This window comes from Lampris incognitus, chromosome 12 (genome assembly GCF_029633865.1).
Source record: "Lampris incognitus isolate fLamInc1 chromosome 12, fLamInc1.hap2, whole genome shotgun sequence".
NCBI lineage: Eukaryota > Metazoa > Chordata > Actinopteri > Lampriformes > Lampridae > Lampris > Lampris incognitus.
The window spans coordinates 55747628-55770050 of record NC_079222.1 but is presented as its reverse complement, the minus strand read 5'-3'; the positions used below and the strand labels follow the sequence as shown (position 1 = coordinate 55770050).

The 22423-nt window shown below is 46.2% G+C and overlaps 1 protein-coding gene across 3 annotated transcripts in view; it reads left to right on the top strand.

Annotated features, from left to right (window-relative positions):
- The window catches only part of auh (AU RNA binding protein/enoyl-CoA hydratase), a 140328-nt gene that overhangs the window by 66891 nt on the left and 51014 nt on the right, over window positions 1-22423 (top strand). For 2 of the 3 annotated variants that reach the window (XM_056290719.1, XM_056290718.1), the window contains exon 5: window positions 17921-18013. The exons of the other annotated variant lie outside the window; for it this stretch is intronic. In XM_056290719.1, the coding sequence (XP_056146694.1) occupies window positions 17921-18013 (93 nt within the window). The remainder of the gene's footprint in view (window positions 1-17920; window positions 18014-22423) is intronic. 3 annotated transcript variants of the gene reach the window in all.

Below are 22423 nucleotides of genomic sequence, written 5' to 3'. Positions count from 1 at the left end.
ATTGCTTGTCAACGAAAATCGGCAGTACATGAAGGCCATGGTTGAGAGTTTGCGCTACACAGCATGCCAAGGCATTGCTCAGCGAGGCCACACTGAGGGTGAGCAGTCATTCAATAGGGGGAATCTCATTGAACTGCTGCATGTAATCATGTTTGACAGTACAGTAGCCAAAAAGATGGCCAACAACCCATCAAACGCCAAATACACACACCACGACATTCAAAATGAGATTTTTTTTTTCTGTAATGGCAGATAAATTGAGAAAAGAAATCAGTAATGAAGTGAGGAAGGCAGAGTATTTTGCATTCATGGTAGATGAGAGTAAAGATGTGGGTAAGAAAGAGCAAATTTCTGTTGTGGCTATACATGAGGAATTCTTACATTTTACCCCGGCTCATGGTTGGATGCAGACTCCCTGCTGAACAGTACCAAAAATGTTCTCAGTGCAACATTGATCTCAATGCATGTATCGAGCAGTGGTGTGACGGCGCAGCCGTATGTTAGGTGCAATGTCAAGTATTTAAACTCATCCACCTTCGTCACCTCTACTCCTAGCATCCTCACCATTCCTCTGCCTTCCCTCTTGTTCACGCATATGTATTCCATCTTGCTCCTTCTGACTTGCATTCCTCTTTGCTCCAGTGCATGCCTCCACCTCTCCAGGCTCTCCTCAACCTATTCCCTACTCTCACTACAGATCACAATGTCATCCGTGAACGTCACGGAGACTCCTGCTTGATCTTGTCCGTCAACCTGGCTGTCACCTGTTTATCACCATTGCAAACAAGAAAGGGCTAACAGCCTTGATGTTATCCCATCTCCACCTTGAACCTATCCGTCACTCCTACCTGCTGTCATACATAGCCTGCACCACTCTAATATACTTCTCTGCTAGTCCCGACTTCCTCATATAATACCACACCTCTCTTGGCATCCTGTCATATCCTTTCTCTAAAACTGCAAAGACTCAATGTAACTCCTGAACTTCTCTATACTTCTCCATCAACCTTCTCAAAGCAGTTCTTTTAGAAGATAAAAAAACGGCATTACGCAAGACTTTTTAGAAAGACCAAAACAGGTTGTAGGAATGGACTACCACACTTCCAGCCTGTAATATTCACGCTCGTTCTTTCTGGACCTTGACTGGCGAGTCAAATAATGAACTGACCTAGTTGCAGACAGCATAGTTTTTGTCTTTCCACATCTCTTTGTGCACTTTTGTTCTCCCCTCTAACCCTGCATTAAGAACTTAAAATGAACAATCCATTGTACGATAGGTATTCTGTTAAGATCTTGTCCAAAATCAGAATACAATAAACATTGTGTCCAGATGAACTAATTCAACTTTCTGTGATTTCAGATTCAGATTCACAACTTTATTTATCCCAGAAGGGCAGTTCAGTTCCACAATCTACCCAGACCATACACAAACTCACAGACAAGTGGCAATCAGCAGTATGTGAGAGACAACAGATAGATTCCCTGTGATTTCCTTACCTGAATTATTGAACATGCGTAAAGACAAAATCAGAAAGCACTTTGAATTCGCAAAAAAAAAAAAATCAGAAATGCGAATTCAGAGGGCAGCCGGGAACCGCCGCAGCCGGGACCTGAACCCGGGGTGACTACGTTTACCAGTCGAATAAAGGGTCCGATCCCTTAGCCAAGGGCTAGCGAGTCTAGTCATCCGTGGTCGTTACAATAACCCCCTCCTCCTTCGGGAAGCGCACCCCCCACACTTCAGCATATCAGCTCCCTCACGCCTCTGGGCGCACACATTTCCAATGGCCTCACGGTCTCACCATCCCACTTCTGACACCAATGAGCTCTCCTTGCTCCTCTATCAGTCAGTCAGTCAATCAATTTTATTGAACATATTAAAAAAATAAGCAATAAAAACAAATAAACAAAATTATAAACGACAAATAAGCAACCCAAATAATACCGATAATGGTCAAATGGGGTAAGAAGAAGTTGAGAACTTTCCTAGTCCTACCCTCGCATACTATTCATGCATTGATAATAAAAGATGAAAGTTCAATTTGAAGCCATCATTGCCCATGATAGCTGTCTATCTCAGTCGACAAACAAACCAACCATTTTGCGGAAAAAAAAACCTGGGCAGACTTCTGGTTATGGCGCTGTGTTGAGCTGACGTGTGTCAGAACTCCGCAGAAAAGTTTGGGGAATAAAGCAACCAGATAGCCTATGCAGAATCTGTCAACAATCACATTTTTTTTGTTTAAGGTAAAGTAGTTGCTCAAATGGCACAGCAAAGGCTCCAAAATCTGTGGAATCAAACACCATGTGCGACCCAGTGCAGCAAACTAGCACCAATGCTAGCGAAGAAGATGTGGCTGTGGCAGCTAGCCCAAGCCAAATCCTTAAAACTACATACAATGGAAAAAGACTTCGTATCCAGATTTGATGGGCTATTAAACGTTATGCAGAGCATACAGTGTGAACTAAAGGTGGTCACGGTGTGTATTACAGAAGCTGAAGACAGAATTAGCACCAACAAAAGATGATATCGAGTCCCTGAGAAACCAGAACACTACGATGAAGGTGGTGATTGAAGTGTTAGTGCTTAAAATGGAGGATTTGGAAATCCGAGACTGCCGTTCTAATCTTCGTCTGGTGGGTCTGCCGGAGAAGCAGGAGGGGACTGATATGCGTACCTTTTTTTTTTTGGAAAAGTGGATCCCCGAGGTGCTTGGTGAATATAACTTCCCGAGGCTCCTGCTGATTGAAAGAGCGCACAGAATTGGCAAAACTGCCAAAGCTGACACACGGTATGCTGTGCGACCCAGGGTGGTGATAATGAAATTTCTAAATTATGTGGATAAGTCTCGATTCATGAAAGCTGCCAGAAGCAAGGGTCAAAGATTTTGTCATAACCAGACTGTTGTTTTTTCGCGATGTTTCTGCCGAATTTCTCAAGCGAAGGACAGTTTTTGACACAGCAAAGAAGGAGCTGGCCTCCCTCTCTATCCCGACCTGTGATATGGAATAATTGAAACTGCTAAACGTCTAAGTTTCAAAGGGAAACGGCACATCTTTGACATGGCACTGGGAGTGGAGACGTTTGTGCGTGTACTGAAGGTTTACAGTCAGGAGGCTGGGGCAAGTGAGACAACATGCTCTGATCATTGACTTCATGGACATAATTTAATAATATTGTGATGTGGTTAAATAATGGACTTCTTAGCCAACCTTTCGGAGTTAACAAGTAAGCTTTTAATGACCGCAAGTCAAGCAAGTCAAAACAGACACAAGTTTGTATGGGTCTTAGCTCCACCCTTTTCTTGGCCACCGAAGCGACCCTATCTATTTGCCTACTCTTTACCCTCATGGTGGGAAATAGTATGTTGTCTAATACAACTTCTCTCATAACGTCCCCATTACCTTCCACCACATCACCGCTATCTGTAACAGATATGTCTGTTTTTAACATGTTCAATATCCCACAACATAACCAAAACATTGACACCTCAGTTACATTGTGGGTAATATGCGAATGAACCCGGAGCAGAAACACTCTAGTAGAATTCGCCCCACTGCCCCCTTCCTTAAAAGACCAACGTCCCGTTGGCCTAACCCAAATCCCATGTGGATGGGTCCATCCACCATGAGGGTTTCTTCCGCCAAGCACCTCTCCCATCCCGGGCTGCTCCTTGCCGCGGGCTGCTGATAGATGACGGGGGTAGCTCTACATCCGCTGGGTCTGAGCCCCCACCTTCGACGTCACCGCTGTTTCCATTCGTGGCCAGGGAGGGTAGCTCTGTAAACCCAGTGTCCCCGCCCCCTCCCTGGCCCAAAACAAGGTGCTCTAATGGTAGCTCCTTGCTGACATCCAGGGAGGTTGGCTCTGATCCAGCAGTGTCCTTAACCCCTCCCTGGACCCCGGTAGCCTGGTCTACAGAGGAGGAGGAGTCTGGCACCCCACCTCCTCCCACCGCACTTTCAGTCCCAGCTGGGTCGCTGTCCCGACTTAATTAAGGTGCTAGGCGATCTTAGTGAAGGATGACTATCCGAGGGCGGCTGTGGAGCTTCACTCTATAGGTAACCTCTGAGATCCTCTTCAGGACGAGGCAGGGCCCCTCCCAGTTGCTGTCCAGCTTTGGGGACGGTCCCTTCTTTCGCTGTGGGTTATACACCCATACGTTGTCCCTTGCTGGTACTCTTTGTGGTGGCAATGTACATCATAGGCTCTCTTCTGCCTTTCTCCTGCAGAGGCCATATTCTCTCGAGCCAGCTGATGAGTAGCCTCCATCCGGTCCTGTAGTGCGTCTACATAGTCCTGGCCCGGCGGCCCTCGTACTGGTGGGTTTGGCAGCTTGCCAAAGACTAGATCCACAGGCGTCTGTAGCTCCCGACCAAACATTAGTGCAGCTGGGGTGCACCCCGTGGACTCCTGAATGGCCGACCTGTATGCCATGAGTACCAGGGGCAGATGGCGGTCCCAATCCTTTTGATACCTCGCCGTGAGCATGGCTAGTTGTGTGACCAAGGTCCGATTGAACTGCTCAACCAGGCCATCACTTTGAGGGTGTAGGGGAGTGGTCCTGGTCTTCCATACCCCAAGGCGCCGACACATCTCCCCAAACACCTGGGATTCAAAATTGCGCCCCTGGTCACTGTGCAACTCCTCTGGCACCCCAAACCGGGTAAACATCCCCTCAATGACGAAGTCTACCACCGGTGGCTGTAGATTGGTCAGGGGTGGCATAGGCCTCGGGCCACTTGGTAAAATAATCCATCACTGTGAGAATGTAACCATTACCATCTTCTGTCACGGGGTATGGCCCAACCACATCCACCCAATTCTTTCCATGGGCGCCCCCACCCTGTATTGCTGCAGGGGGGCATGGGATTGCCCAGCTGGCCCCTTCTTTGCATTGCAGGTGTTGCAGTTACGGCAGAACCGCTACATGTCTCGCCGGCACCTCCCCCAGTAGAATCTTTCCTGCAGCCGCCGCAGAGTTTTGGTAATGCCGAAGTGTCCCACTCCAGGGGGGCCATGTACTGTGCTCAACACTTGTTGTTGTAGTGCGTGGGGAACTAGTTGCCAGGTACTGCCTCCCCTCCTTGGCTCTTCCCACACACGATAGAGGCAGCCCTCATGAAGCATGAGTGAATTCCACTGTCCCAGCAACGCCTTGGTGGTGGGGGAGTGGGGACCTGCCATCTCTCTTCTTGGGACCTCTTTATGTGCTAGCCAACGTATCACGGGTCCCAGGTGGCTATCCCGACGTTGGAGTTCCCCTATCTTGGATGGTGACATCTCCTCCAGTGGCGCACTTGGGACCACAAGTGTCCGCACTGTAACCCGATTCACCTGTTGCTGTTCTCGAGTCTCCAACCGGCTACAATGGTGGCAGGCCTGATCCGAACAGGGGCGTCTGGAGAGAGCATCAGCATTGTTATGTCGGCTGCCTCTTCGGTGCTCCGTGGTGAAAGTAAATCCCTGCAAGGCCTCTATCCATCTGGCTACCTGCCCTTCTGGTTCTTTGAAGCTAAGCAGCCAGCGGAGCGATGCATGGTCAGGCCTCAGCAGGACGTCCTTTCCATACAGTTAAGGCTTAAAATGCCTTACGGCCTGTACTACTGCCAGGAGTTCTCTCCGAGTCACACAGTAGTTCCTTTCTTCCTTACTCAAGGCTCTACTGTAATAGGCCACCACTCTTTCCCCTTCCCCACTGGGCTGCGACAGGACTGCTCCCACACCTACATCACTGGCGTCAGTGTCAAGTATGAATGGCCGCTGCCTGTCTGGGAGGGCTCGCTTGGGTCAATGCTTTCCGGAGTATCTGAAAGGAGCTCTCACATGCTTCAGTCAAGTGGAACCGTCGTCCCTTCTCGGTGAGCTGGTGGAGCGGACGGGCACTGTCTGCAAAGGCGTGCACGAACCGATGGTAATATGATGCCAGTCTCAGAAAACTCCTCACCTCCTTTCCTGAGGTGGGCGTTGGCCAATCCCTGACTGCAGTGACCTTGTCATTGTCTGTGGACACACCTCCAGGCCCCACCACATGTCCAAGGAACCTTGTCTCCCGCTGCAGTAGATTGCATTTTCTCGGATTGAGTCATAGGTTGGCTGCCTTGATGCGTTCGAGCACCAGTCGGAGGTTGGAGAGGGCCTCAGTAAACGTAGCTGCATGCACCAGGAGGTCATCCAGGTACACCACGCAGGCAGAGCGAGGGATGGGGCCAAGGACATGCTCCATGAGGCGTTCAAATGTGGCCGAGCTATTACATAAGCCAAATGGCATGACTGGGAACTGCCGGAGTCCTCGGCCAATGGTGAAGGCACCCTTTGCCTGGGATTCTTGGGCCATCTCTACCTGCCAGTACCCACTTCTTAAATTCAGGGAGCTGAAGCATTGGGAACCCGCCACACAGTCCAGAGCTTTGTCAATGTGGGGGAGTGGGTACGAGTCTTTCCGGGTCAAGTTGTTTAGTCGCCGATAGTCCACACAAAATCGGAGGGAACCATCCTTCTTGGTAACCAGCACAGCAGGGGACGCCCACGGGCTATCGGAGGGTTCAATGATCCCTGCAGCTGCCATCTCCTGGATCTTTGCTTCTGCCTCTTGAAATTTCATCAGAGGGAGACGGCGAGCTCTCTGGCGGACTGGGTCCGCATTACCAGCGTCAATGTGGTGCTGTACAAGATGGGGCGGCCACACTCCAGATCATTCGAAGTGAAGAGGTGTCTGTTCTCTATCAGCAGGTTCCGTACCTGCTCCCCCTCTTCTTGGCTCAAACCCTCCATGCACTTTTGGGCCAGTTCTTCCAGTGCAGAGGCCGTTTCTGGTGATGTACCTTCCCGTGGCCCTGAAGCCAAGCACAAGATTCGTGGTCCACCTTTATTGCCCCCCCGGATTGCTGCGTCTGGTAATGGCATTCAGCACTTGGTTGCCCACCTCCAACTGTGGACCGGCCGCCCGTACCACCGCACCAATGGCTCTCAAGGCATCCAGTCCAAGGATACAGCTCTCTCGTATGTCTGCTAGCCAAAAGTCTTGCTGTACCTCCATCTCTCCCATCTTAAGGGTCAGTTTACTTCTCCCCTCCATTCTAGCACACTGACCTGTTACTGTCTCCATCTTTACTTCTGTCGGCATCCACTGTACTTCTTCTCCGAGGACCCCTGGTCTCACCAAGCTGATGGTGGATCCGGTGTCGACCAGCGCAATGCAGGTATTGCCATTCAGCTGACAGGAGACATGGAGGCTGAAGCCAGCGCCAATCCGTCCAACGACGCTGGGATTATTTCTCCGGGGGGAGGTTGTGTGGGCCGGCCAGTCCCCCTCTAGGCCGACCCTTGGTCGTTTCCCGGTTCAGAAGAGGCGGCTACTTAGGTGACAGGCCTCCGTACTCATTGGTAAAAGCGTCTGTTTGTCTTCTAACACTGCCTTTGGTGCCCTGGTTTCCCACAGCCCCAGCACAGAAATGTCTCTGCTCGTCGTGTTGCCTGAACGGATGTGCGTGGCCCCTCTTCACTTTCCTGCAGTGCCCGCACATGATGGTGCAGTGTTGGGGCCGCTCCTTTTTCCGCCATAATGGCCTCCACCTCCGCTGCCCTATGCAGCGCCTCTTCAATGGTGAGTGGCTTTGCCAGCCGCACCTTTTGCCTGAGGTGAGGTGGCTGTAAAGCCCATAGGAAGGAATCCAGGGCCAGGCATTGAATGGCAGATTGGGGTATATCAGGATACGCACGGCTCACCAGGCATTGAATGTCAGCCACCAGGTTACCCAACTTCTCCTGGCCTTGTCTCTGTCTTGAATGGAGTTGATCCCGGAGGCTAATCAGCGATTGGGTGTTGCCAAACCAGCGACCCAGGGCAGTGGTTAGCGCCCCCAGTGATATCTCTCCAGCTGCCAGGTCTAGGAGTGCCTGCCTTGCTTCTCCCTCCAGGGCTGCTGCTAGGTTGACTACTTGTTGATTTTCTATCCATCTCATCACCCTAGCAATCAGGTTGAACTGAGCAAGGAATCCTTCCCAGCTGGAGCTCCCGTCGTAGTGCCCCAACTTCACCGGGGGAGTGTTTGGGCTTGGCCAGCGGTCGGTACAGTTGATGAGTCTTATACTGGAACCATATCTGCAAGGTGTGTTCCACTCTCCATTAGTGGCAAATGGGGCAGTGAGTAACTTGGGTTGAAGTTCCCTCTCTGTAGATCGTGTCCAGCTTGCTGCTGATGTTTCCCCCTGGTGACATACTCTCCAGTCGTGCCCAACTTGCTCCTGATGGTGGCCGCTGGTGGCTCTCTCTCCACGGGTCATGTCCAACTTGCTTCTGGTGGCTTCCCCATGGCTTGAAGCGCTGGCTGTTTTTCGTCGCACGGTCGGGGCAGGCTGTGACGGGGACTCCTCATTGGACTCACTCTGAAAGAGAAGACATTTTCCATTTCCTTGGGACTCCGCCCCTCGGACATTACCCAGCGCATCTACCGCACTCAGGGGTGGGCACGGGTCTCCCCCTTCCTGAGGCCGCACTGCGCTACTCCCATCTGGCAGACAGAGCAGACCACTGATCTCCTTTTCAAGAGTAGCGATTTCCATACGCTTACCGGCCGACTTTCGGTTACGCCCTTCGGCCAACGTTTGCTTTCTAAAGAAGTCCATCCCACTTCTGACACCAATGTGACGTGGTTAACTAATGGGCTTCTTAGCCAACCTTTCGGAGTTACCAAGTAAGCTTTTAATGACCGCAAGTCAAGCAAGTCAAAACAGATACAAGTTTGTATGGGTCTTAGCTCCACCCTTTTCTTGGCCACCGAAGCGACCCTATCTATTTGCCTACTCTTTACCCTCATGGTGGGAAATAGCATGTTGTGTAATACAACTTCTCTCATAACGTCCCCATTACCTTCCACCACATCACCGCTATCTGTAACAGATATGTCCGTTTTTAACATGTTCAATATCCCACAACCAAACCAAAACATTGACACCTCAGTTGCATTGTGGGTAATATGCGAATGAACCCGGAGCAGAAACACTCTAGTAGAATTCGCCACAATACTGACATTAGGTGTAGGCTAATAGAATTGGTTCAAATCGTGCAAAGTGTTTAGGCTGTTTGGTTGCAATAGTTTCCACTACTGATAATGTTACACGTGGGGCTTTGTTTTGATTGCTAAGCATGCTGTTCCTCTCCATGATATTGACATGGGCAGACCAGCTAAGCCCTATAGTTAGGCTTCCTTTTGGGACTGTTTGGATGTGTTTATTGTGGGAGGGGTGGGTGTATTTCAGTTGGGGAAGTACACTTTGTTATGTTTACAATGTTCTAAGGCACATTTCTTTCGATTTGTCTTTTGTTGTTGTTGTTGTTGTTGTTTTCCCCTCTCAGCCCATCCAAATCTGCTCAACTCAGCTTGGTTGATATTATAACAAAATGTCCTCTGAACTTCAGTTCACCTCTTGGAATGTAAGAGGTTTGAACAAACTTATAAAGTTAAAGCAAGTTATGAGTAGGATCAGACAATTAAAAGCCAAAATAGTTTTTCTCCAGGAGACTCATTTGACCTCTGAAGATGTAGTTAGAGTGAGGAGAAGATGACTGCGTCGAGTATTTCCGGCTTCCTTCAGTTCACACTCACGTGGGGTAATCACTCGGATACATAATTCTGTGCCTTTGCACCTTATTAGTTTTAATGAAGATAGATTTGGCAAGGTACCTCATTATTCAGTGCAAAATTCTTTCAATTAGATTAAATCTGGTCAATGTGTATGAAACCAGTAATGATGATCCATCCATTTTTAGACACCTGTTCTTATCTCTAGCTGCTTTGCCTGGCAAATTTATCATAGGTGGGGATTTTAATTGTGTACTCCAATAGATAGACAGCTCCACGGGGACAGATACCTCTCATCATCGGACAAGAAATGCGTTATTACAGCATATTAAAGATTTTAATTTAGTTGATGTGTGGAGAAGAGAATATCTGGATCAGCTAACCCTCTCATGTTATTCGAGTACTTGTCAGACATTCTCCAGAATTGATTACTATTTGGTCTCTGCTACTTTATTATCTACAATTACACGTTGCTGGTATGATAGCATAATAATTTCGGACCATGCTTCGGTTTCACTTGTTTTGAATATTCCTAACTGTTTGCATTACTCCCCAAGATGGCGTCTTCAGTCATTCTGACTTTGGGACTCAGAATTCATGGATTTTATTGGAGCACAAATTGATTATTATATTGAATATAATAAGTACCAGACATCTACTGCTGTATAGTTGGAAGCTTTTAAAGCCCTTTTAAGAGGCCAGATGATAAGCTTCACTAGATTTAAGCAGAAATCTTTTAGATTAGAAATGGAAAAACTTGAACAAAGAATAAAGGAAACGGAAACAGATTTTTTTCCAGAATCCCACCCAACAGTTATTTGTGGAACTAAATGAGCTAAGAGCTAAATATAATGTTCTATCTATAAATAAGGCAGCTAAAAGTTTGATGAGATTGAGGCAATCTTATTATGAGCAGGGTGAAAAAGCTAGTAAGTTCATAGCCTGGCGTATTAAACAGCTGGAAGCTGAAAGGGCAATAAACTCAATTCAGGCAGATAAAGGTGTGGTGACGTGGATTCAAAATAAATTAATGAAGCTTTCTTGAGTTTCTATCTTATTTGTATTGTTCTGACTATTCAGCCTCAGCTCTGCAAAAACAAAAGGAATTTCTGGATTTGTTAGCCTTCTCACCCCTAAATGAAGACTCCCTAGCTTCTCTAGAGCTTGACCTAAAGGCTGAAGAATTGTCTGAGGCCATATATAGTATGATGGCAGGAAAAACCCCTGGACTAGATGGGATCCCGAATGGAATATATAAAACTTTCCAGACAAAACTAATGATGCCTCTACTTGATATGTTCCAAGAATCTTTTGATAATGGATCCCTTCCTCCGTCTCTCAATATGGCAGCAATTGCTTTACTGGTGAAAGCAGGGAAAACACCGACCCTGTGTGGATCTTATAGACCGATTTTGCTTCTTAATAATACCAAAATTCTTTGTAAAGTACTAGTTAGAAGACTAGAGGTATTCTTGCCAAAAATTGGTTCATTCTGGCCAGTACGGATTTGTCCAGGGAAGGCGAGGCGTTCACAATATTCAAAGAGTACTTTGAAAAATCTCACAGCACGGATAATGCTATTTTGTCTTTGGATGCTGAGAAGGCCTCTGACAGAGTGGAGTATCAAGTATTTATTTGACGTCCTACAAAGGTTTGGTTTAGGGGCAACATTTCTTAGTTGGATCCGGCTGCTTTATACTAACCCACAGGCTGTGATTTTAACTAATGGGCTTTCTATGGCACCCTTTAAACTTCATCGGGGAACAAGATAGCATTGTCCCCTTTCTCCCCTGTTGTTCACCCTGGACATCGAGCCACTTGCCATGGCAATTCGCAAAAATACCTCCTCTACGCCTTTTATGGTCTCAGTAAGTGGTCTCACCTATTTGGGTGTTGCGAGCTCCGCCAGTATTGATAAAATTATCCCAACCAATTACAACCCTCTCACAAATAAGGTTACAAATAAATGAACAGAATTGCCCATATCTATGATTGGGCGTATCACCATTTTAAAAATGTCAGTTTTGCCTAAGTTTCTGTACCTTTTTTAATCTATTCCACTTCCATCCCCACCTTCAGAATCAAAAATCAGAATCAGAATCAGAAACAATTTATTTTCATCTCAATCATGTACTTTCACACACAAAAGAGCCGAAATTTCATTTCTCCCAGCTCACAGCAGTGCAACACAAAAGACAAAAAACACATCCAAAAGAAAACGACACCACCAAAAACATGCAAAAATGGCGAGAACAAGGCAAAAAAACCCAAAAGACACACACACACACACACACACACACACACACACACACACACACAGTCAACAACACAGTCTGGTGCCTGCCGTCAGGACGTGGTGGGGGTGACTGGAAAGTACAGAGTCTGAGTTGGTCCCTGTGAACCACTTTGAGGGGCCTCCCTTCCCGGGGAGGATGGTGTAAACAGGGATGTCGCTGTGATTTTGTTTGACCACGATGTAAGGAAATGGTTCCCACTTGTCTCCTGTCTTGTTTCTGCCCCGATGGGAGTGATTGCGTAGGAGAACGCGATCCCCAGCTCTCACGAGGGCCCCGGCAGCTCTGCGGTCATAGGCTCTTTTCCTTCTTCTGGATGCGTCCTGTGGCTTATAGACTACGGCGATCCGTGACCTTGGCTTCAGCCTCACTGGCTTTTCACTTGAATTCAGCACCCGGATAGGCACATGCCCACCTGTGGTTGTAGCGAGCACATTAACCACCAGGAGGCTCTTCGGCAGGCTCATCCCAGAAGTGGCCTCCACTAACACTTGACAGCTTGCTTTTGATGGCACTCCGCAACGACCTTCAAGGATGCACTCGCTGAGTGGGGGAATGGTGACTGTCTCTCTGCCTGCCACTTTCACATAGCCTATTCGGTCGCTCTGTCCGAGGGACCCTGTCTCCTTTCTGATGTTCGCTAGCACCCTGTGGACTTTAGCCTCGGGGCCTCTGTACTTATTCATCTTCTTCATGCCGTCCGTGGCAATGGAAAGATCCTTCAGTTCACTTAGCACATTCATTCCCAGGATACCAGGGAGGCCTTTCATCTCTTCCACATCTGGGCTTTCATCTTTGAGGACAAAGATACACTTCCTGCCAACGGTCTTCCCCATGCACTCTATCTCCGCCTTCAGGCATCCAAGGAGGGGAATTTCGAGGCCGTTTGCAGCGGCGAGCTGCACCCAGTTGGCTGAGGACAATGCGGACTTCCCAAAGTACTCTGAAGTGAGATTCGCGGATTGTGGTCACCAACAGGCAGTCTGTCTTCACGCCAGCTATCTTCACTTCTATAACCAAGCAGTTTCCGAAGGCACTTGTACTCAGAGCTTGAGAAGCGTTATAGGGCTGCCTTGCCAGGTGACTTCTAATAACATGGGCGCCTGGACTCGGGTGCATCGCCCCTCCCGGGTTGTTTCCTACAGCCCCGGATGGCCCATCCCTTCTGAGTGGAGGACGTGCTAGGCCCATAGCTCCTCTGTTCAGGGGACAGTGTCTGCTTGTGTGCCCAGGCTCATTGCATGTGTAGCAGATAAACTGCCCTTCTTCGTTCTTCAGGGGGGGGCTTCTTGCTTTCACATCTCTCCCTTGTGTCACGCTAGTGCCCCTGCGACCCACCATCTGAAACAGTTCATCCTGACAAATGGCTATCTTTTGTATTGCTTTCATGCAGCATCTCCATCGTCAGCTGTGAAGACGGTTCATCGGTTGCCCTAGTAGCATTAACGGTACCTTTGGCACGGGAACTGCTTTGCACGCTATCAGAAGTATGAACCTCTTCCTCCTCGGACCAGGAGATAGCATCTTGCGTTAGCGCAGCAAAGGTAAGACTCTCATTTTCCTTTGGTCTTTTCTTGATCTCTCTTCTAAGGATATCATCTCGGAGCCCAAGTGCAAGCTGTTCTTTTAGCATTCCCTCCACATCGGGGACGCGATTCGAGTCTCTGCGCCGAATCCGCATTAGCTTTTCTAGGATGTCATAGGCATAAGAACGTATGGTCTCTCCAGGCATCTGCTTGCGGTCATAGAATTCTTTAAACCGGGTGCCTAAAGGAGCTTTGTCGCCATAAGTCTTACGTAGTTCTTCAAATATGCCCGCTGCATCCTTAACTTTGTCGTCCGTCACACACTTGACTGTGAGTTTGGCTTCGCCTTTAAGGTACTGTTTAATGAACTCAGCTTGGTCCTCTATGGGGACCCTCATGACTTAGAGGGATTTCACAGATGAGATCCATTCTTCAATATCCACATCACCTTGCTTGCCATTGAAATCCGAAATCTTGCGGCCTCTGGGGATATACACAGTAGCTGCAGGCGGCTTCTCTTTCTGCTGATCTATGACTGCTTTAGCTAATGCCAGAGCCTCTCTTTGCTCATTTCTAGCTTGTAGCAGGGCCTCAGCCTGGTCGTTGAATTTCGCCTTCATCTGCTCAAACTGTTTTTTCAGTTTCTCTAAATCGGCCATTGTTTCCATTTAAAATGTTTGCTTATTCTATCCTGTTCATGACGCCACTTGTGACGGTCGGAATTATTGCCGCCGCCTTGTAGGGGGTAACAAAGTGCTTAATCTGGGGAGGACTGAGTGGGACAGGATCTAGGTCCTTCACACCCAATGCTTATGGCTTCAATATTCAGGTGAGTGAAGAAGTGGTGCGCTGTTTAGCAGCCTGGACCAACAGTAGCTTCTTAGACTGTGTAAAGTAGACTCCAGGGTACTTATAGAGTCCTAAGGGGCCGACTGAAGTGTGTGCATTGTGTGCAAGGTAAGTACCGAACTGACCTGATAACACCCCCCTACTTTACAAAGATCTAGCTAAACAGGTGAAGCGCCCCTACCCCCAGGTAAGTATCCCAATACACTGGTAAATTAAATAGAAAAATTGCAGCCTTTTCTCTCTGATGTTTACTTTATAATAAACACAGGGCTTTTAGGAAAATTATTAAAATAAAACTTGGTAACAGTATGACTTCATTTAAACACTTGGCCACTAATACGCAAACCCATGAATGAAATCCATACAGTACCCTTACCATTGGCCATTAATGAGCCATACCCTTTCCATTTAACATTCACATTTAAACGTGAGAAACAAACAGCCCATAATGTAGCCCTATTATGACAACTGAAATGGCTCCTTTTAAACAGGCCAGAGGAAACTTCCTTTAGAATACAGATTATCTCTAGACAGGCATTTAACATTCAAATGACACGTCACTCAAAATCATGGTTTCCATAAAGGGTGACGTCACGCTAAAAGCATTTGGCTTCAGCAATAACAGGTAAGTACAACACTTCTTTCTGATTAAACCGTTATTCAGACATGGCTGAACACATCTGCTGTACTAGTCTGAATGACCGTGTTGCTCCGTTAATAGTGTGGTGTGTGTGTGTGTGTTTCGCGTGTGCGCGTGTACCAGCGCCGTTGCTGTACAGTCCCGTTCACTTCAGTTCAGTTCACTGGGTGCTGACGTATGCTTGTGTGCAATGTCCCTTCCAGCGCGTGTGTGTGTGTGTTTGTGTGTGTGTGTGTGTGGGGGGGGGGCGCCCCTTCACTTTCCCCACATTTTGTTATGTTACAGCCTTATTCCAAAATGGATAGAATTCCTTTTTTTTCATCAATCTACACACAATATCCCATAATGACAAAGTGAAAAACGTTTTGTAGAAATTTTTGCAAATTTATTAAAAATAAAAAATTGAAATATTGCATGTACGTAAGTATTCACACCCTTTGCTATGACGCTCACAATTGAGCTCAGATTCATCCTATTTCCACTGATCATCCTTGAGATGTTTCTACATCTTGATTGGAGTCCATCTGTAGTAAATTCAATGGATTGGACATGATTTGGAAAGGCACACACCTGTCTATATAAGGTCCCACTGTTGACAGTGCATGTCAGAGCAGGAACCAAGCCATGAAGTCAAAGGAATTGTCTGTGGACCTCCGAGACAGGATTGTATCGAGGCACAGATCTGGGGAAGGGTACAAAAAAATTTCTACAGCTTTGAAGGTCCCGAAGAGCACAGTATTCTCCATCATTCGTAAATGGAAGAAGTTTGGATCCACCAGGACTCTTCCTAGAGCTGGCCGCCCAGCCAAACTGAGCAATCGGGGGATAAGGGCCTTGGTCAAGGAGGTGATCAAGAACCCGATGGTCACTCTGACAGAGCTCCAGCGTTCCTCTGTGGAGATGGGAGAACCTTCCAGAAGGACAACCATCTCTGCAGCACTCCACCAATCAGGCCTTTATGGTAGAGTGGCCAGACGGAAGCTTCTGCTCAGTAAAAGGCACATGATAGCCTGCTTGGAGTTTGCCAGAAAGCACCCAAAGGACTCTCAGACCATGAGAAACAAGATTCTCTGGTCTGATGAAACCAAGATTGAACTCTTTAGCCTGAATGCCAAACGTCACGTCTGGAGGAAACCAGGCACCTCTCATCACCTTGCTAATACCATCCCTACAGTGAAGTATGGTGGTGGCAGCATCATGCTGTGGGGATGTTCTTCAGCGGCGGGAACTGGGAGATTAGTCAGGATCGAGGGAAAGATGAATGGAGCAAAGTACAGAGAGATCCTTGATGAAAACCTGCTCCAGAGCACTCAGGACCTCAGACTGGGGTGAAGGTTTACCTTTCAACACGACAACGACCCTAAGCACACAGCCAAGACAACGAAGGAGTGGCTTCGGGACAAGTCTGTGAATGTCCTTGAGTGGCCCAGCCAGAGCCCAGACTTGAACCCCATTGCACATCTCTGGAAAGACCTGAAAATAGCTGTGCAGCGACGCTCCCCATCTAACCTTATAGAGCTCGAGAGGATCTGCAGTGAAGAAGGGAGAAATACCCCAAATATAGGTGTACCTAGCTTGTAGCTTCATACCCAAGAAGACTTGAGGCTGTAATCGCTGCCAAGGGTGCCTCAACCAAGTACTGAGTAAAGGGTGTGAATACTTATGTACATGCAATATTTCAGTTTTGTATTCTTAATAAATTTGCAAAAATTTCTAAAATCTTTTTCGCTTTGTCATTATGGGGTATTGTATGTAGATTGATGAGAAAAAAGTAATTTAATCCATTTTGGAATAAGGCTGTAACATAACAAAATGTGGGGAAAGTGAAGGAGTGTGAATACTTTCTGGATGCACTGTATACTACTATACTATATATACATATATACTATACACAGCAATGACATGATGCCACACCATGAATTAGAAAAACGTAAATCCTCTCAAGTGGTTTGACTGACAAATTCTAAAGAATGTGGCAACCTTTCACTGATCATGTAAAAACTAGGCTATAATGTCGGCAGCCATACCAACATGTACCCTGGCTCTGCCAAATAATGGAAGCTAAGCAGGTATGGTCTTGGCTAGTACTTGGATGGGAGATCTCCCGGGAAAACTGAATTGCTGTCAGAAGTGGTGTTGATGGGCCAGTAGGGGGCAGTCTTCCCTCTGGTCCTGATAAAAACAACAAATATCAGATCCCAATGCCCCAGTGCAGTGATAGGGAAACTGTGGTGTAGGAGATGCCGTCCTTTGGGTGAGACATTAAACCGAGGTCCTGACTGACTGTGGTCATTAAAGATCCCATGGTACTTATCACAAAGAGTAGGGGGTTCCCCGGTGTCCTGGCAACATTCCCAACCTGGCTCTCTCCATCTGGTTACCTAATGTGTAACTGGCTCAATGATTCCTCCCTCTCCACCTCAAGCTGATGTGTGCTGAGTGTTCTGGTGCAAAATGGCTGCCGTGCACCACCCAGGTGGTGCTACACGTTGGTGGGGGTTGAAGTGAGTTACCCCCTTCAATGTGAAGCGCTTTGGGTGTCTAGAAAAGCGCTATATAAATGTATGATTATTTTTATTAACCTCCCACGTTTATTGTATACCTGTTATACATAGTACCTGCATTAGAAAATTATTATTCAGAGCAAATTTGCATTTCTGTGAAATGTTTTTCCTGCAGAGGACCTGTAGGTTTTTCCTGCAGAGAACTGTCTCTTCATGTCTGTATGTTTATTCAGTGTAATGCTTCTTACTAACCATTCCAACATATGTACATTGTTTTGTGTTTTTGATGTTTTGATAAATCAGAAAACCAATAAACAATTTAAAATATCACTAATAAATATCTAAATTATACATTTAAATGTTAATCTTTAATTATTCATCTTTGATTCATGTATATTTAATTTAACAATCAAACGCAAACGTCAACTCTAACTGACTAATTTGGAGATGAAGGGTTGTTTTACAGTATCAAAGCTGTATGTAGTTTCTTCTATGGTTAACTAATCTTAAACTTTTTTTTAGGCAATCTGCCAATGCCAACGATTGCTGCCATTGACGGAGCAGCTTTGGGAGGGGGCTTGGAGATGGCCCTCGCATGTGACATCAGGATTGCATGTAAGATGTTTGACTGGAGTGTAAAAACAAAGTTGTCCTGAGCATACAGGAAGCCGTATGTATGATCAGCCCAAATGCAGTAGTTTCAGAAGAGAGCCACGTGAGACATGAGGGATACTGAAGAATCCAGTGGTTGATTATAAAAAATTATGAGGTTACTGTGTCTATAAAAATGAGAAGGGTTTTCCTGGTACATGCAGAGCTGAGAACTCCTGGACCAGAATGCACCACAGCCTGGTCTTAGGAGGGGCTGGTAGGTAGGTAGTTTATGAATACATCCAAAATCACAAGTATGTACAGAACAGTGGTGTAAATGAACAGTAGCATAAAAAGGGAGATAACTGAAGAAATGCTTGACATCAGATAAGGCAACTTCTTGTATGAATAACATACTAACATCCAACATGACTGAAGAGTTGCATCTGATCAGTCCAACGGTTACTGAGCACCTGATCATTACCAAAGGGTAAAGGCCAAACACATGAGCCAAACATCCTACCCCAGATATATGGGGTAGGGGCATATAGGGGACTAGGAGAAGAAGGTAAAACACTTAATGTATAAGACTACACTATTCTAGCCAGCCATTTAGGAAAAAAACCTCAAATATCTGAATAGGAAAAATGCCAAATAGAGGCAAGTTTTCCCCAACATCACAACTAAAGCACAGAATAATCACACAAACTAATCAAATGAAATTAACTAAGGATAATACTAATACAATGCTACATGATAAAGTATAAGTGTTGTGACAAGGTCAAACTCAAAATCATAGCAAAGATAAAATACACAGTGCTCAAGCAGGTTACAAACACACCGTGCTTGATAGATATTCAAACTAGTGAGGCTACAAACACAAGATAAAATAATAAAACTACTTAAAATTGATAAAGCACCTGAACCATATTCAAGAAAAGATATCATTTGGGCTATAACACATGTTCAGGTTGAGTAAGGTAAGAAGAATAGTCCATCAGTCATGTTGTCATGGAGTTACTTACTAGTGTGCAGCAAAGGCCATCTATTACAGTTCACACCCCGCTTGCACAGCAAGGAGACAGTCCAGGAGATGGTCCAGGGGACAGTCCAGGAGATAGTCTAGGAAATAGTCCAGGAGATAGTCCGGGACCAAGGCAAACGCCCATAAACTATGGAGTTCAATAGACATTAGTTCAAAGCCTTTTATCGCCTCATTAATGAAAACCTATAAAGAGTAGGTCACATTATCAATGTGTTCAGCAAGAAAAACCACGGAAAAGACCAATGCTTATTTCATCACCCAAGCTTGTGCGAGAATGGCACACTAGAGATATAGTTAAGAAATAAGAGGAATATGGCTATCTCTCTCCTAGTTGAAACATGATCATTGGAGTGAATAGTATATGTAAATATAGTGGTAGGAGTGATAAATCAGAATCAGGTTTATTGGCCATCTGGGTTTGCACATACATGGAATGTGACTCTGGTTTCGTGGCTCTCTCAATGTACTTAACATAGAATAATAACACTACAACACAACAACCTTCACATATATATATTTATACACAAGGATTGACTTATACAGGTGAAATAAGAGGTGATAAAGTGCAGTGGTGCAGAGAATATATCAGAGATGCTGAAATAGATGTTGGCAGGTTACTTACATACATGCCTGAGGTAGATGGACATGACAGAGTGTACTAGTATACATACAATGTATATACAACAGTATATACAACATGGTCACATTTATTTGACAGTGAAGCATTCATTTGAATGACAGCCTGCGGAAAGAAACTGTTTTTATATCTGGTTGTTTTGGGGTACAGTGCACTATAGCGCCTGCCAGAGGGGAAGAGTTGGAACAGGTTGTGACCAGGGTGTGATGGGTCTGCAGTGATGTTGCCTGCCCGTTTCCTGAGTCTGGAGGTGTATAAGTCCTGAATGGAGAGCAGGTTGGCACCAATGGTTTTTCTCTGTAGACCTACCTGTCCATTGTAGTCTGTCCCTGTCCTGTTTGATGGCCGAACCAAACCAGATAGTGATGGATGTGCAGAGGACAGACTGGATTATTGCTGTGTAAATTTTGCAAGATAACAACATCCAGTCCAGTCAGAGTGCAAATACCGCCTGGTCTCCTGACACACCTGTGCCCCTTGGGGCAGGCATCAAGAACTGTGGTTGCTTTTTTTGAGACATCAAGCTAAACAGTAGTAAAAGATGACATCCCCAAAAACCTTTAGTGTTTTGTTTGCCAAGGTGACGCTGAGCCCCAGGATGATTGAAAAGGGTTGCTATGGCGACAAATTAACAGTTGTGGATTCTGTAGTAGCTATTCTAAAAAACACGACTGTTAAGATGGTTAATAACAATATACTGCTGTTAGCTCACAACCACACCTGAATATATGCCCTAGCAGTCTCAAAGGACCGATGATGTTATCTAGTAGATACCTGGAATTGCGCAGCAAACTGAAGTCATTAGACTAGAGTAGGGGTTTCACTGAATATTCGACTAGTCGACTAACAAAACTACTAGTGTACACTCTGCATAGTTGTAGACTAATCGTTCATCTGTGGTTGTAGCATTGTGCAGTAATAGAAGAAGAAAGAAGAAAGCCACTTTATTTTGTCATTGTAAGGTTACAACGATATTTGTCCTCTGCATTTAACCCATCCTATCGTATAGGAGCAGTTGTGCTGACAAGCGAGGAGAGTGTGCTGAGAAGGTGGAAGGAGTACTTTGAGGGGCTGATGAATGAATAAAATGAGAGAGGGAGAGCAGGTTGGATGATGTGGGGATAGTGAATCAGGAAGCGCAGTGGATTAGCAAGGAGGAGGTGAGGGCAGCTGTGAAGAGGATGAAGAATGGAAAGGCAGTTGGTCCTGATGACATACCTGTGGAGGCATGAAGGTGTTTAGGAGAGATGGCAGTGGAGTTTTTAACTGAATTGTTTAACACAATCTTGGAAAGTGAGAGGATGCCTGAGGAGTGGAGAAGTATATACTGGTACCAATTTTCAAGAACAAGAACAAGGTGCAGAACTGTAGCAACTACAGAGGTATAAAGTTGATCAGCCACAGCATGAAGATATGGGAAAGAGTAATAGAAGCTAGGTTAAGAGGAGAGGAGATGGTTAGCGAGCAGCAGTATGGTTTCATGCCACGAAATAGCACTACAGATGTGATTTTTACTTTGAGAATGTTAATGGAGAAGTATACATAGAGAAGGCCAGAAGGAGTTACATTGTGTCTTTGTGGATTTAGAGAAAGCATATGACAGGGTGCTGAGAGAGGAGGTGTGGTATTGTATGAGGAAGTCAGGAGTTGCAGAGAAGTATGTAGGAGTGGTGCAGGATATGTATGAGGGAAGTGTGACAATGTGGAGGTGGGATTACATCAAATATCGGCTCTGAGCCCTTTCCTGTTTGCAATGGTGATGGACAGGTTGACGGACGAGATCAGGCAGGAGTCTCCGTGGGCTATGATGTTTGCGGAGGACATTGTGGTCTATAGCGAGAGTAGGGTGCAGGTTGAGGAGAGCCTGGAAATGTGGCGGTATGCACTAGAGAGAAGAGGAATGAAAGTCAGTAGGAGCAAGACGGAATACCTATGCATGAATGAGAGGGAGCACAGTGGAAGGGTGAGGATGCAAGGAGTAGAGTTGACGAAGGTGTAAGTATGAGTTTAAATACTTGGGGTTAACTGTCCAAAGTAACGGGGAGTGCAGAAGAGAGGAAGAAGAGAGTGCAGGCAGGGTGGAGTGGGTGGAGAAGAGTGTCAGGAGTGATTTGCGACAGAAGGGTACCAGCAAGAGTTAAAGGGAAGCTTTAGGAGATGGTTGTGAGACCAGCTATGTTATATGGTTTGGAGACAGTGGCACTCGTGAAAAGACAGGAGGCGGAGCTGGGGGTGGCAGAGTTGAAGGTGCTAAGATTTTCATTGGGAGTGATGAAGAAGGACAGGATTAGGAACAATTATATTAGAGCAGCGATGGCTAGAGATACTTTCATGCTGTTTCTGAGCAAATTTTTTACACGGGTGATTTGAATTACAACCGAAAGGTAGGTGTGGTTTTATGATTTCATAGCTATTGGCTACTGAAATTCAGGGTGGTCGTGTCGGTGTGGCTGGGTGGGCTACACACTGGGGCTGAACTGCTTGCCGCTTGCCGTAGAAAAACGAGAAATCCACTGGTGCAGCCCCCTTCCTGCTCTGTCGTCACTTTACCAAAAAAAAAAAAAAAGGCAAGCGACAAGACAGCAGCTTTGAGGTTGAGGATGTGGAAGTGGAAGACGATTCCTCTTTCTCATTTGAAGTTGACTACTCGCCTCACAAATATGTTGCTCAGCCAATACAGCCATATTCCTTCGAGCCAAAAGGGTGCATCTCCGTTTTTATAGCATCCCGCTACGGACCCGCCCTCTATGCT